This window comes from Eschrichtius robustus, chromosome 4 (assembly GCF_028021215.1).
Source record: "Eschrichtius robustus isolate mEscRob2 chromosome 4, mEscRob2.pri, whole genome shotgun sequence".
Classification (NCBI taxonomy): domain Eukaryota; kingdom Metazoa; phylum Chordata; class Mammalia; order Artiodactyla; family Eschrichtiidae; genus Eschrichtius; species Eschrichtius robustus.
Genome location: NC_090827.1, coordinates 10,114,624 through 10,126,875, shown reverse-complemented (window position 1 = coordinate 10,126,875; position 12,252 = coordinate 10,114,624). Strand labels below are relative to the sequence as shown.

The following is a 12,252-nucleotide window of genomic DNA, read 5'->3' as shown; positions in this document are numbered from 1 at the left end:
ATGACAGATAACACAGTTTAATCCTTATTCTCTTCTAATAGCAATGATTTGGAAAATGAAATCTATTTTTCTGGAACAATGGTGGCATTCTTTCCACAACTCTGAAGGAACTCTCCCTACTGCCAGATGAAATAAAAGTGAAGTGCAAGTCCTTTGCCTGGGGACGTTTTAACCTTATTTCTTCTTACTTCATTATACAGAGACAGCCAATCTGAATTGCTGATTGTCCAAATACTGTTGGTATAGAATGCCATATTTCGGGCTTCAGACTATTTTCCTTCAGTTCTCTGCTTTCACAGTGAAATACATGTACTTCAGGTATAATCTTTGCTGAGTTCTAAAATATTCAGCAGGTGGAAAAACGGTAGAAAGGGAAACTTACCCTCCACGTATTTCAGTCTGGAAACTGAAGTTCAGAGAAAGTCATAAAAATTCAATTTAAGAAAGATTTATTGATTGCCTAGAGTGTGCATGGTACTCTATTAGACAATGAAATTCAGGCACAAAACAGACACAGGATCCCTGGCCTCAGGTACCTTATGATCTAAATTAGTATAATACAGATTAGAAACAGACAAGATACATGTCAATGCTCACTTCCTAGAATCGACATTCAAGCACAGTAATGTAAGTAATCCAAAACAGCATCTAATCCTAAATTCATTAATAAAATGTATTTGGCCTTGAAATCCACAGCACTTCAAACAAGATAATTAAGTTCCACTGCAGATAAAGTCACAAAGACGCAAACACGCGGAAACCCTTAAGAGGATTATTAATGACTTTTGTTATTCTGGATCTTCTGTTTTCTTCTTATTATTGTTCGAAGCCTCCGCAACACCAGTTTATCAGACAGAAGCATGTCATCTTGTTGTTCTAGATAATCCAGTAAATTTTCGGTCCATTCCAGTGCAGCTTTGTGGCTGATATGCTTCTCTGGGTTCAGTTCTGTTTTTCTAGTCTTACTGGAAGGCTTGTGCTCAGCAGGCTTGGCCTGGTCCTCAGTACCTTCACTGTCGGTTAGCACCTGGCAGTTTGAGTCATTACTCCGAGAGTCAAACCACTGATCAATATTCTCAAGGTCAACATGTTCACAGTCTTCTGTATTCTGTAAAACTGTTGCTAAGTTAGCTGCTAAAATGGCTCCTTCATCAATATTCATGCCTGAATTCTCTTCATTGCCAGGGAAAAGTTTTTTCCATGCTTTGGTTATGGCACTTGATTTTACCATGTTCCAAGCTCTTGACACTTCATAAATTGCATCTAACACTGTCAAGTTCTTCCAGAACATTTTGGGGTCAATTCCTTCATCCACGTACTTCTGGAGAAGTCCTGCTCGGTAGTATCTTTTTACTGTGGCTAGAACTCCTTGGCTCATAGGTTGAATGAGACTTGTGACATTTGGTGGTAGATATTTCACAATTATTCTGCCATCATCTGAACTCAACAGTTCTTCATTTGGATGTGCTGGGGGAAAATCCAAAAGGAGCACTGCTTTTTCTAGAAGCCCCTTGGATTTCAAATGCTTCTGTACCTGTGGCACAAAGTACTTTTCAAACCACTGTCTGAAAACAGAATGTTCTATCCATGCACTTTTTTGACTGAAGTAAGTGACAGGAAGGTTTGAAAGGTCAGCTCCTTTGAACGCACGAGGTTTTTTTGCTTTTCCCACAACACAAAGATTAAGTTTGTGTAAACCTGTGGCATTTGCACAACACATAATAATGATTCTCTCTCTGCTTGACCTATAACCAGAAGTACTCCGCTCAGTTTCAAGAGCTAATGTCCTTGACGGTAGACATTTCCAGAACAATCCAGTTTGATCAGCACCATAAATTTGTTCTGGTTGTAGATTCTCTCTCTCAACGAATTCCTGAAAGCTACCACAAAACTCACTGGCAGCAGTTTCATCTCCTTTCAGTTTTGTTCCTTTACCAGCAGCCTTTGGAATACCATGGCGCTGCTTAAATCGAGTCAGCCAGCCAGACGATGCGTTAAAATCACCTTCCATCCCCAGAGCGTCAAAAAAGAACTTGGCTTGTTTTGCACAAATCGTTCCAGACACCGGAATCCCATCTGTTTTCTGTTGGTTAAACCACTCTATCATAACTCTGTCAAGTTCCTCATATGTTGATGACTTCATAGATTTACGTTTGGATACCCCACTTGTAGGATCTGAACTGTTTGCATAGTTTATTATCCTTTCTTTGTTTTTTTTAATATCACGCACTGTGGATTCACCAATTCCGTACACCACAGAAAGTTTTTTGAAAGAGATGCCTTCCTCAAGTTTTTTAATAATGTCAAGCTTGTCCTTAATTGTCAACACCACACGCTTTCGTTTCCCCAACATTGTATCTAACGATTACTAGAACAAGATATTTAACAACTTAGAGTTGGACACAATGAGACTAGAAAATGGGGTTTTACGATCCCTTTCCTACCCCCCCTAGGGCCTAGATGGGCAGTGTGCTGGCCAATTTCCAGACAAGGCCTACATGACCCTCTTTGCTGTTTTGAAACTTACAAACTTCAAAGAACAAGGACTGGCTCCACTTAATCCTATCTTCTATCTTGCTTCCTCCTCCCTTAGTTTAAGATCTTCTCAGGAACTGCGATCTCAGCGGCGATGAAAACCAATATTGTACCAGCAAGGTCTCTAAAACAGTCCTATTACATACTTGATTCTTGCCATCCTTACGGTCGAAGCTCTATGTTAAAGGAACTAAGACTCTGGTGGGAGTATTTGGGGCAATGTGCTAGGGAACAAAGAGTTGGAAGACAGGGCTTGCAAACCGGATAGGAAAATACAACGGGAAAACTCGCCCCCCTGACTGCTGTCCTTGTCAGGCAGTGCGCTGTATGGAATGCTACCTCCCCAGGCAAGGGCTGCTACACGTTGGGCAAGTGAGTGGTTATGGAAATCGTAAGCAAGCAGGATAAGGCAAGCTGAACAGAAGGGAGCGGTGCAAATCAGGTGAAAGTGGACAGGCAGGAAACTGTGTACTTTAACATGACACAAACCTCCACCTCATGTGTTTGGCAACTGAAAAGGAAAAAGGCGGACAAGAAGTGGTGTCACATGATTAAAGAAAGCATCAAAAAACTTCATTGGCAGAAATCAGGACTCATGGTAGAGGGTATGGGGTGGGGGAGGGCTCAGTGAAGATGTTACGATAATCCAGGTGAAAGATGATCCTCGATGGGCCAACAGAAGTAGTTCCTGTCGGGGGCTGTATAGGCACCCGGAGCCTCCGAAACCTAAAGGAAGATACCAAAAACATTTTTCTTTCAATATCAGGGTCTGTGGCATTATCCACATCTATCCTGCGACTGTGTTGAGAAAATTAACGCCTCCTAGGAATGTGATGGCTAAAATACGACACAGACTGCTTTTAGGCATTATCTAGAGTGTCAGGGATCGGGACCTGAATTGCCTACCTCCCGAAATTAAGAGGTCAGAGAGGAGCCGCGTTAGCGAGGGCCTCTCCCCGCACGGCGAGCTCCGGAACGCCGGCCGTCTTTGCTCCCTGGGAGCCCGGATTCCTCCGTGCACGCCAGCGACCAGGATGTCACCGCCGCAGCCAGCCAGCGAGCGGGCGGGCGCTTGGCCCAGGGGACGCCAGTCCGCGGGCCGGGGGCATCGCTCTCCGCCTGCCTTCGCGGCGGCCAGACCAACCTGAGAGCAAATGGAGTCTCCCGAGGGAGGCTGACACCGGCGGCGGCGGCGACGGCGGCGGCGGCGGCGGCGGCGGCGGCGGCGGCAGGCAGCGATCGTCGCCGCCGGAGCCGGAAGGCGGGGGATTAGGGGGCACGCGCGCGCCCCCGCAGGAACGTTGTGTCGGCGAGGGGGCGGGGCCTCCGCGGGCGAGCACGCGGCCCGGGGGCGGGGTCTCCGGCGAGCGGGCGGGAGGGGGCGGGCCCAGCCGCCGCGGAGTCTCTGGGCGCCGCGTGGGTTCTGCTGAGGGCCCGGCTGCTCCAACCTGCAGACTGCTTCGCCGGCCAGCAGGGGGCGGTACAAGCTCACCTTGTCTCAGCCCTTTTCCCAGGGTCCCGGTTCCGTGGGCAAGGCTTCCTCCGCTCTCAGGTGCAATAAAAATCGCACCTTCGGAGGGCTCGCGAGAAAGCTGCGCATCCTCAGGTGTCCCGAGCGGGATGCGAATGGGGCAGGGCGAGCGCACGTGGAGCGTGTTTACAAATAGCGGCCCCGGCGTCCGCGCCTCCCAGCGCCGACTCCCGGGGATCCCCAGCCCGCCCGCCGCGGCACGACGAGCCGGAGCAAGGACCGCGAGCCAAGGTAGGAGCGAGCGGACGCGGCTCCTGGCCGAAGGCACGGAGGCTGGCTCCCCGTGGGGATAGGGGGGGGGGAAGAGGAGAGGACGTGGGGCTTACAGTCTGCAACACCCATCCGAGCGAGCCCTGGACAGGTGGGGCGCAGCGGAGGGCGGTCAAACTGGATATCGGGTCTCTCCTCCCCGGTGGGTTGCTCGAGGGTGTGAGTCACGCTCTCCGTGGAAGCTGCTCTGTGCAGAGCTGCCTGTGCCCGAGTCTGTGGGAAGACTCGTGAATTTCGTGCCGCTCCTTCACTGCCTCTGCTTCTAGGTAGTAGTAAGAGAATTGTAGTTTGACAGAGGCTCCCTTGGTTTGTTTGAAACGGAGATACAGTACGTTTCTATCTTGGCATTTTAAATGGAGGGAATGCGGGCACCTGTGCGCTAATTACCCTGCGATGAACCGTGCCTGCTCCGCGTTCCCGGACTCGCTTCCCCGCTGGGCCCTCGGAGCCTTCCCTGGAGAAGGGAGCTCCGCCTTCCTCCGGTAGCACCTGTTTACCGAGGAAACGCTTTTCGTCTTTCCTTTATTACCCTTTCTTTTCTGTATACTTTGAAAAAATGGAGACGCCTTCAGTTAAGTTGCTCTAATTTCTGAACATAAATGTCTAACCTTTTTCGTTAACATAAAGTAGCGTAGTAATTCCTCATTTATTTGCGAAGGCCACGTTGTTGCTACAATGTTTCAAAAGGGAACTGACCTGAGCATTCTTACTGCAGGAAAGAAGATGTTGATTTTAAGGCTTCTAATTATCTGACTTACTTGCCCAGACTGCTCAATTGCCTTCCTCAAAATCGTAGCTTTCCCCTGTCTGACGTGTTGGAGAATCTTTGATCTCCTAGATACACTGTAAAGTTCTAGTGGTTTTTGACAAATGTCTGCTTTTCCTGAAGGTAGATCTCCGCCCTCCCCCCCTCACCCCCCCCCCAAATCAACCACTCAGTCTTGGTTGACTATATTGGATAAAGTGCAACCTCATGCTAGTTTTGTATCATTTTTTAAAGTTTGCCTCTATTATCTGATAGTTGTAACAAGCGTGAAAACAGTTGTATCCGAGGTATGAAACGTTATTCATTCCTCAGAAGGGAAGAGAGCTGGCATTTACTGACTGCCAATCAAAAGACACTGGCAGAAGTTGGCAGCCTGGTTTTCCCCCTACTGGGGTTACTGGTCCCATGATATTTAAATGAAATGAACTCTGCCTCTTACCTCCCTCCCCCACTATCTCTGGGGTTTAATTTTCTTCCAGACACCACTTGGATCCTTTCTGTTTCTGCTGAATTCTCCAGCTTGCTTGTGTCTTATCACTTAGAACTGTTCCCTTTTCATCACCTTGTGTAAGTTCAAATCTGGAACACAGCCCACATTCCTCGATTTCCTCAAAACACCACTTGGTAGGAGGCTGTTGTATTTAGCCGACTTTTTTTTTGTTTTTAAATTTATGGCTGTGTTGGGTCTTCGTTTCTGTGCGAGGGCTTTCTCTAGTTGCGGCGAGCGGGGGCCACTCTTCGTCGCGGTGCGCGGGCCTCTCACTGTCGCGGCCTCTCTTGTTGCGGAGCACGGGCTCCAGTCGCGCAGGCTCAGTAATTGCGGCTCACGGGCCCAGCCGCTCCGCGGCACGCGGGATCCTCCCAGACCAGGGCTCGAACCCGCGTCCTCTGCATTGGCAGGCAGACTCTCAACCACTGCGCCACCAGGGAAGCCCTTAGCCGACTTTTAATAAGATTTTACCCAAGGGGACTTCCCCGGTGGCGCAGTGGATGGGAATCCGCCTGCCAATGCAGAGGACACGGGTTCGAGCCCTGGTCCAGGAAGATCCCACATGCCGCGGAGCAGCTAAGCCCGTGTGCTGCAACTACTGAGCCTGTGCTCTAGAGCCCGCGAGCCACAACTATTGAGCCTGCGAGCCACAATTACTGAAGCCCGGGTGCCTAGAGCCCGTGCTCCGCAGCAAGAGAAGCCACTGCAATGAGAAGCCCACGCACCGTGGCGAGAAGTAGCCCCCGCTCACCGCAAGCAACGAAGATCCAACGCAGCCAAAAATAAAATTAAATCTTAAAAAAAAAAAAAGACTTTACCCAAGACAGCTTTACACCAGATCCTTTCCTCTAACAGACTTGTTCCTTTTTGTTGGGGGGAGGGGTCGCTAATTGCAGCAGATATACATTAGAGTACAAAGGGGGGGGGGACCTTAAAATAGAATGTCTGTCAGCCTTGTTTTATTAAGAGCCTGGCTGGCCACAGGGAACTTCTTATTGCCAGTTCTTTTCTTTGGGTCACGGTCTTGCTCCGTCTTGCTTTGCCGTCCTCTGCCTTCTCTCTCCAGCATTTTTCTCGAGGCCCCCTCTCTCCTTCCCTCTCAGCTGCTTGTGAAATCTTAAGATTCTTTTTCCTTTATTACGCAGAGTAATTTCGTATACTGTTCTGTTTTCTAGTTGTCCCTTACCATTCACTGTGGTTTATCCTCTAATCAGAAGACACTTCACTCCTGTGGAATTCCGCCACCAGTATTTGTTTCCTTCTACATATACACAGTCTCTCTTAATCCTTGTAATAATACTATGAGGCTGATGTTACCTCATTTATATACAGGGGAATAAAGGCTAAAGAAGTGTATGAATCTATTAAATGTAGGTTGTAGAATGGAGTTTTATTTGGCTTTAAAACAACATTCTCTGCCCGCGCTCTCACAATCGAAGTATTATTTAACTCAAAGACATGGAAAGAAGAAAGTATATCATGATCACTTTTTTGCAAAATTAAAGTTGCCATTTATTAAAATGGAACTTTTGACATTAACCTACCAGAAAGGCATTCTAGTTGTGAGAGCCCTTCGAGTCTGTAACTGTGTTCATCAGACATAGCATTTGATTTATTGGAATGTGAGTTTTCTTAAAATTACTCCAAATCACCTGAAAATGGCTTATCTTTCTCACCATTACAAGCTCTAAATTCCTTTTCTGCTGAGATAATATCAGTGCAAGTACATTATGTGCCTCATTTTCTGTGGTATCCTTTATTCATAATAGTTTTGTAGCAGAATAGAAAGCCTCTAGGTAGAGTAAATTTTTAATTTTAAAGGAACTGCTTTTTTGCTTTTGGGGTTCCATTTAGTTTATCACTGACCATCATCTACTTGGAGATTTTTTGTTTGATACCTGAATTAGCTACTCCAATAAGCTTAGGAAGAGGACATGATAACATTATTCCATATGTATTAAACTGATTTAATATCAAATAGTATTTCTCTGTTAATAATTGAAAATTTTACTGCCAATGGAAAATCAGTGGTTTTCACAAAAAAGTTTTAGTGTTACCTATTTTAAGGGACATAAAATGTAGAGGGGAATTTTCAGCTAAAATATAATTTTGGGGGTGTGTTTTAGGGCAAATAAGCTGTGAAACAATTGTGATCAGTAAAATGAAAGTTTGTACTTTGAAGTCTCTTTTAGCTGTAAAGTTATTTTACTTTATATTGTAGACAAAAGCTCAAATTATTCATTTTTAATATAAAAATTTTTCTTTTAAATGGTTAAAGGTAGGAACACTTTTCCGCTTAAATTTCTTGACACAAGTAAGAGATCAGATTACTCATTGGAAAGTCCCATTCCTTTAAAAAAAAAAAAAAAAAAGTTAACATGATGTGGAAAGATAGTGACGACTTATACTCTGTGTCATAGTATCATATAGGTGTTCAGCAGGGGACTTTTAAACTTAATTTTGTTTTCCATGTTTCTTTGTTGGCTGGCAGTAGGTTTTCAGCTGACTGGCAGAATAAGTAAAGAGGAGAGAATGAGTTCCTGGAGGGTAGAAAAGATTTAATAGTGTTGGAAGAAGGAAAATTGCTAGTGGAAATGTTAAAGAAAAGTTAGAAAAACGTGTGGATATAAATTGAAGAAACCAGTGAATTGTTGATTGATGTCAGCAATGTGGGTGGGGAACTTGAGTGAACTTTACATACTACCCACCTGACCTTTCCAAACCTGCCCAGTTTCCAACTGTTCTCTAAAGGAGCCTGCAGTTCCATCAGGTGGGTCCAATCAGGTTTACTGAGAGCCTGCGGTGCGTTACTCTCCCTGTTCCTGGCACATGCAGCTGTATGGTTTCAGGCTACTCATTCTTCTCCTTTAGCCTAAAAAGTCCTCTCCTTCTGCTGTTAATCTGTACACCTTTCAAATTCTAGTTTGTCCCCAAAGCTGCATTATTCAAGGTTCCTCCGACTTTATGGTTGAGTATCTCCTGGGGTCCAACATCCAGATTCTGGGGTCCACCCCAGGGATGTAGCCCAGGAATCCTTATTTTCAGCAAGCATCCCAAGTGATTCTAATATGCTAAAGGTTGAAAACTTTATACATTGACAATCACTGTGAATGAGATTCTTCTCTTAAATCATATTCTTTTGGGAGGGTTTTTCTTGTCTCTTCCCCTCCTGCCTTCTTAAATTATATATGATATTTGAAGGAAAATATGAAATCCAGAAAAACGAAAAGGAAATCATACCAACATTCAGAGATAACTACTCTTAATAGTTTGGTGTGTATCCATGTTCTTTCTTGTATCAGTGTAACTGTTATAGATGTAATGTGTGTGATATTTATATGCGTATTTCAATAGGAACATGAAGTTATAATATATATAAAATTTTATACATGCTTTTATTAACAACATATTATAAATATTTTAGATGTTGTTGATTCCCATCAGCCAGACACCAGCAAGAACACACCCTTGCCAAATTAGGCTTACTACTGCAGCAAGGGAGATCCGCCCCTTGGAAAACCACGGCATGTCTCGAAAAGAAGGGTCAGGTGGAGCTTATTATCGGATTTGGATAAGGTGGTTTTTAGAGAAGTTTAAAGAAAGTGAAGGGTCTGTTCTGGGCTGCGTGCTGTCAAAAAGCAGAGGCAATTTAGCTGTTAGTTATCTTAATTTTTATCCAGGAAGCTAGAGGAACAGGCTAGAGTCATCACTGGAGAAGAAGCAGTAGTCACTCCTGCTAACCAGAAGTGGGGGATGTTTGATCATTTTTGTGGTGGCGCAGCATTCCGATTCTTTCCTGGTTAAATTTTCAGTTCAGGCAGGATTAGAGAGTGAGCTTCTTTTTGTCTTGTTTCACTGCAGTCACAGAGAGTCCTCTTCCAATGTCTGCAATCAATTACATTCCTCAGGGTAACACCATGCCTACCTTGTTCAGAGCTTTCAACCCATACTCAAAGGGTCCAGGATCCAAAAAAGTTTAAATAATAATCATTGATAAATGTAAATAATAATCATTAGCTCATTCAGCCTTGAAGCTATCCCTAATGCAACTGGCTAGTCATATTATGATGCAGTTCTACCTTATGAGACTCCCTTATGCTTGAAGGTGACAGTTATTAACACCTGCTGCAATGCTTCTAGATTAAAAAGACCTCATGATAGTGTTTCTGAAACTCAATTTGGATCCACTGTAGAAGTTTTCATCACCCAAAAAGAAATACCATACCGTTAGTGGTCATTCCACATTCCCTCCAACACTCTCTCTTCTTCCTCAGCCCGGCAACCACTCATCTATATGGATTTGCCTAGTCTAGATGTTTCCGATAAATAGAATCATACAATATATGTCCATTTTGACTGGCTTCTTTCACTTAACAAAATGTTTGCAAGCTTCATCGTGTTGTAGCATGCATCATACATCGTTTCCTTTCATTGCTAAATCATTGTTATATGGATATACTATGTTTTATCCATCTGTTGCTGGTGAATTTCAGCTTCTTTCTCCGTCGCGAAAGAATTCGGAGACGAAGTGATTGGTAAGAACCAGATGTATTTAGAGAGAAACACAGTCCACTGACAAAGCGTGGGCCGTCTCCGAGGGCAAGAGGCAAGAGGCCTCAAAATATGGTGTGGTTAGTTTTTCTGGGCTGGTAATTTCATAGGCTAATGAGTGGGAGGGTTAATCCAACTCTTTTGGGGAAGGGGCGGGGACTTCCAGGAAATGCGTCACCGCCCACTTTCTGGCCTTTTATGGGTAGCTTCAGGATTGTCATGGTGATGGTGGGTGTGTCATTTAGCGTGCTGATATATTACAATGAGCGTATAATGAGGCTCAAGGTCTGTTGGAAGTCACATCTTCCACCGTCTTGGACCTAGTTGGTTCTCACTAGTTTTCGTCACGTACTGTGGCCGTGTCATTCTTTTCAAGGTCGTGCCCTGCCCCCTTCCCTCCTGTCTTACATCTGTCAGTTGATGGGCATTTAGGTTGTTTCCACTGTTCGGCTCTTACGCATGATGTTGCTGTGAATATCCATGCACAAGATTTTGTGTGGACAGAGGTGTTCATTTCCCTGAGGTATACAGCAGACTGGAATTGCTGGTTCATGCGATGACTATGTATAACCTTTTGAGGAGCTATTTTCTAAAGCCCTTTACAGTCTTACAGTGTGTGAGGACCCCGTCTTATTCAGTCCGCTGCAACAAAATACCACAGCCCGGGCGGCTTATAAACAACAGGAATTTATTCCTCACAGTTCTGGAGGCTGGAAAGTCTAGAACCGTGGTGCCAGCAGATTCAGCGTGATGGCTCGCTAGGACCCACATCCTGGTTGATAGATGCCTTCTTGCTGGGTCCCCACATGGTGGAAGGGGTGAGGGATCTCTGTGGGTCTCTTTTATAAGAATCTGTTAATGAAGGCTCCACCCTCATGAACTAAGCACCTCCCCAAGGCCTCTCCACCTCTTGCCATCACGTCGGGCATTAGGATTTCAACATATGAATTTTGGAGCGACGTGAACGTTCAGACCACAGCGGCTCCAGGGTCTCTGCGTCCTCACCCACACTTGTTATTATGTCTTTTTTTCTTTATAGCATCCCAGTGGGTGTGAAGTGGTATCCCATTGTCATTTTGCCTTTCATTTCCCTAATAGCTCATTGGAGCATGCTTGAGGTGCTTATTTACCATTTGCATATCTTTTTTGGAACTACATCTATTCAGATCCTTAACTCACTTTTTAATTAAGCCGTAACAGAGTTACGACTTTAAGTGTCAGGTGTTCCAATTTACTGTTCCTCCACCGGCTTTCCTAGAGGCAAGACATAAGGATAAGAACCTTCTGAGGCGTATCTCTGTATTTAGCCCAGCTGATGTTGAAAATACTTCTCATGATATACTGTCACTTTACTTAAGGATTCATGTGATAAATTCTGGCTATCTTTAATGTCAGAAGAAAAGATTATGACATCCAGAAGAAATTTGGTTTCCTTTTATCTGACAGAAGAGCTAGTTATGTCCATTTCAGCACTGACAACACAAATCTGTCACCTTTGGTTTGTGCTGAATTTGCTGTAGCTAACTCCTTTTGAATTCCTGGTACTTTTCTTTTTCTTATCCATTGGTTGTGTTCTTTTTTAGTCTTAATGTTTTAGTGGTAACTCTCTTTTTATATTACAGTTACCTCAACCATTGTTTTAGAAGCAGGTAAACAATAAAAGTAAGAGACCAGACAGGCAGTACATCTTAGTGATAAACCTTATGGGTTCTAGAAACACAGTCTCTTGATTTGTACATCTCACTGCCACCCACCAGCCCTGGAATCTCCAGCTGGTTTTATAGAATCTTTCACATATCAAAAATGGGAATAAAAATCATACAGGTTTTGGTTTTGTTGTAAGGATGAACTGAAATAGAAATTGCTTTGCAAAGTACCACACTCTCCTAGTAAGTAAGTACTAGCTGTGATTTTATTATTTCCTACATCTTTTGACTAGAAGGAAACACTTGCATTCTCTCAACTTTTTAAGAAAACAGACTTTGAAAGGAACTAAAAGACAATAGTGCAAAAGGCCAAATTAATTCATACAGATATAATGATATTGTAGAGTATTTGCAAGAGTGGATTGTGTACCTGTGGTTGTCATTGTAAGGGGAATTCACAAAC

At 44.4% G+C, this 12,252-nt stretch overlaps 1 protein-coding gene across 2 annotated transcripts; it reads right to left on the bottom strand.

Annotated features, from left to right (window-relative positions):
• Nucleotides 1-432: 432 nt before the first annotated feature.
• Nucleotides 433-3,756, bottom strand: TIGD2 (tigger transposable element derived 2). Of its 2 annotated transcripts, none has more exons than XM_068542451.1 (2): nucleotides 3,680-3,756; nucleotides 433-3,261 (listed from the first exon to the last, which is right to left on the bottom strand). In XM_068542451.1, exon 2 carries the CDS (start codon nucleotides 2,351-2,353, stop codon nucleotides 776-778), a length of 1,578 nt encoding a protein of 525 aa, XP_068398552.1. In that variant the 5' UTR covers nucleotides 2,354-3,261; nucleotides 3,680-3,756; the 3' UTR covers nucleotides 433-775. The 2 variants fall into 2 exon arrangements, with proteins under 2 accessions (XP_068398552.1, XP_068398551.1); XM_068542450.1 differs by having other exon boundaries at nucleotides 3,442-3,750.
• Between the last annotated feature and the right edge of the window lie 8,496 nt (nucleotides 3,757-12,252).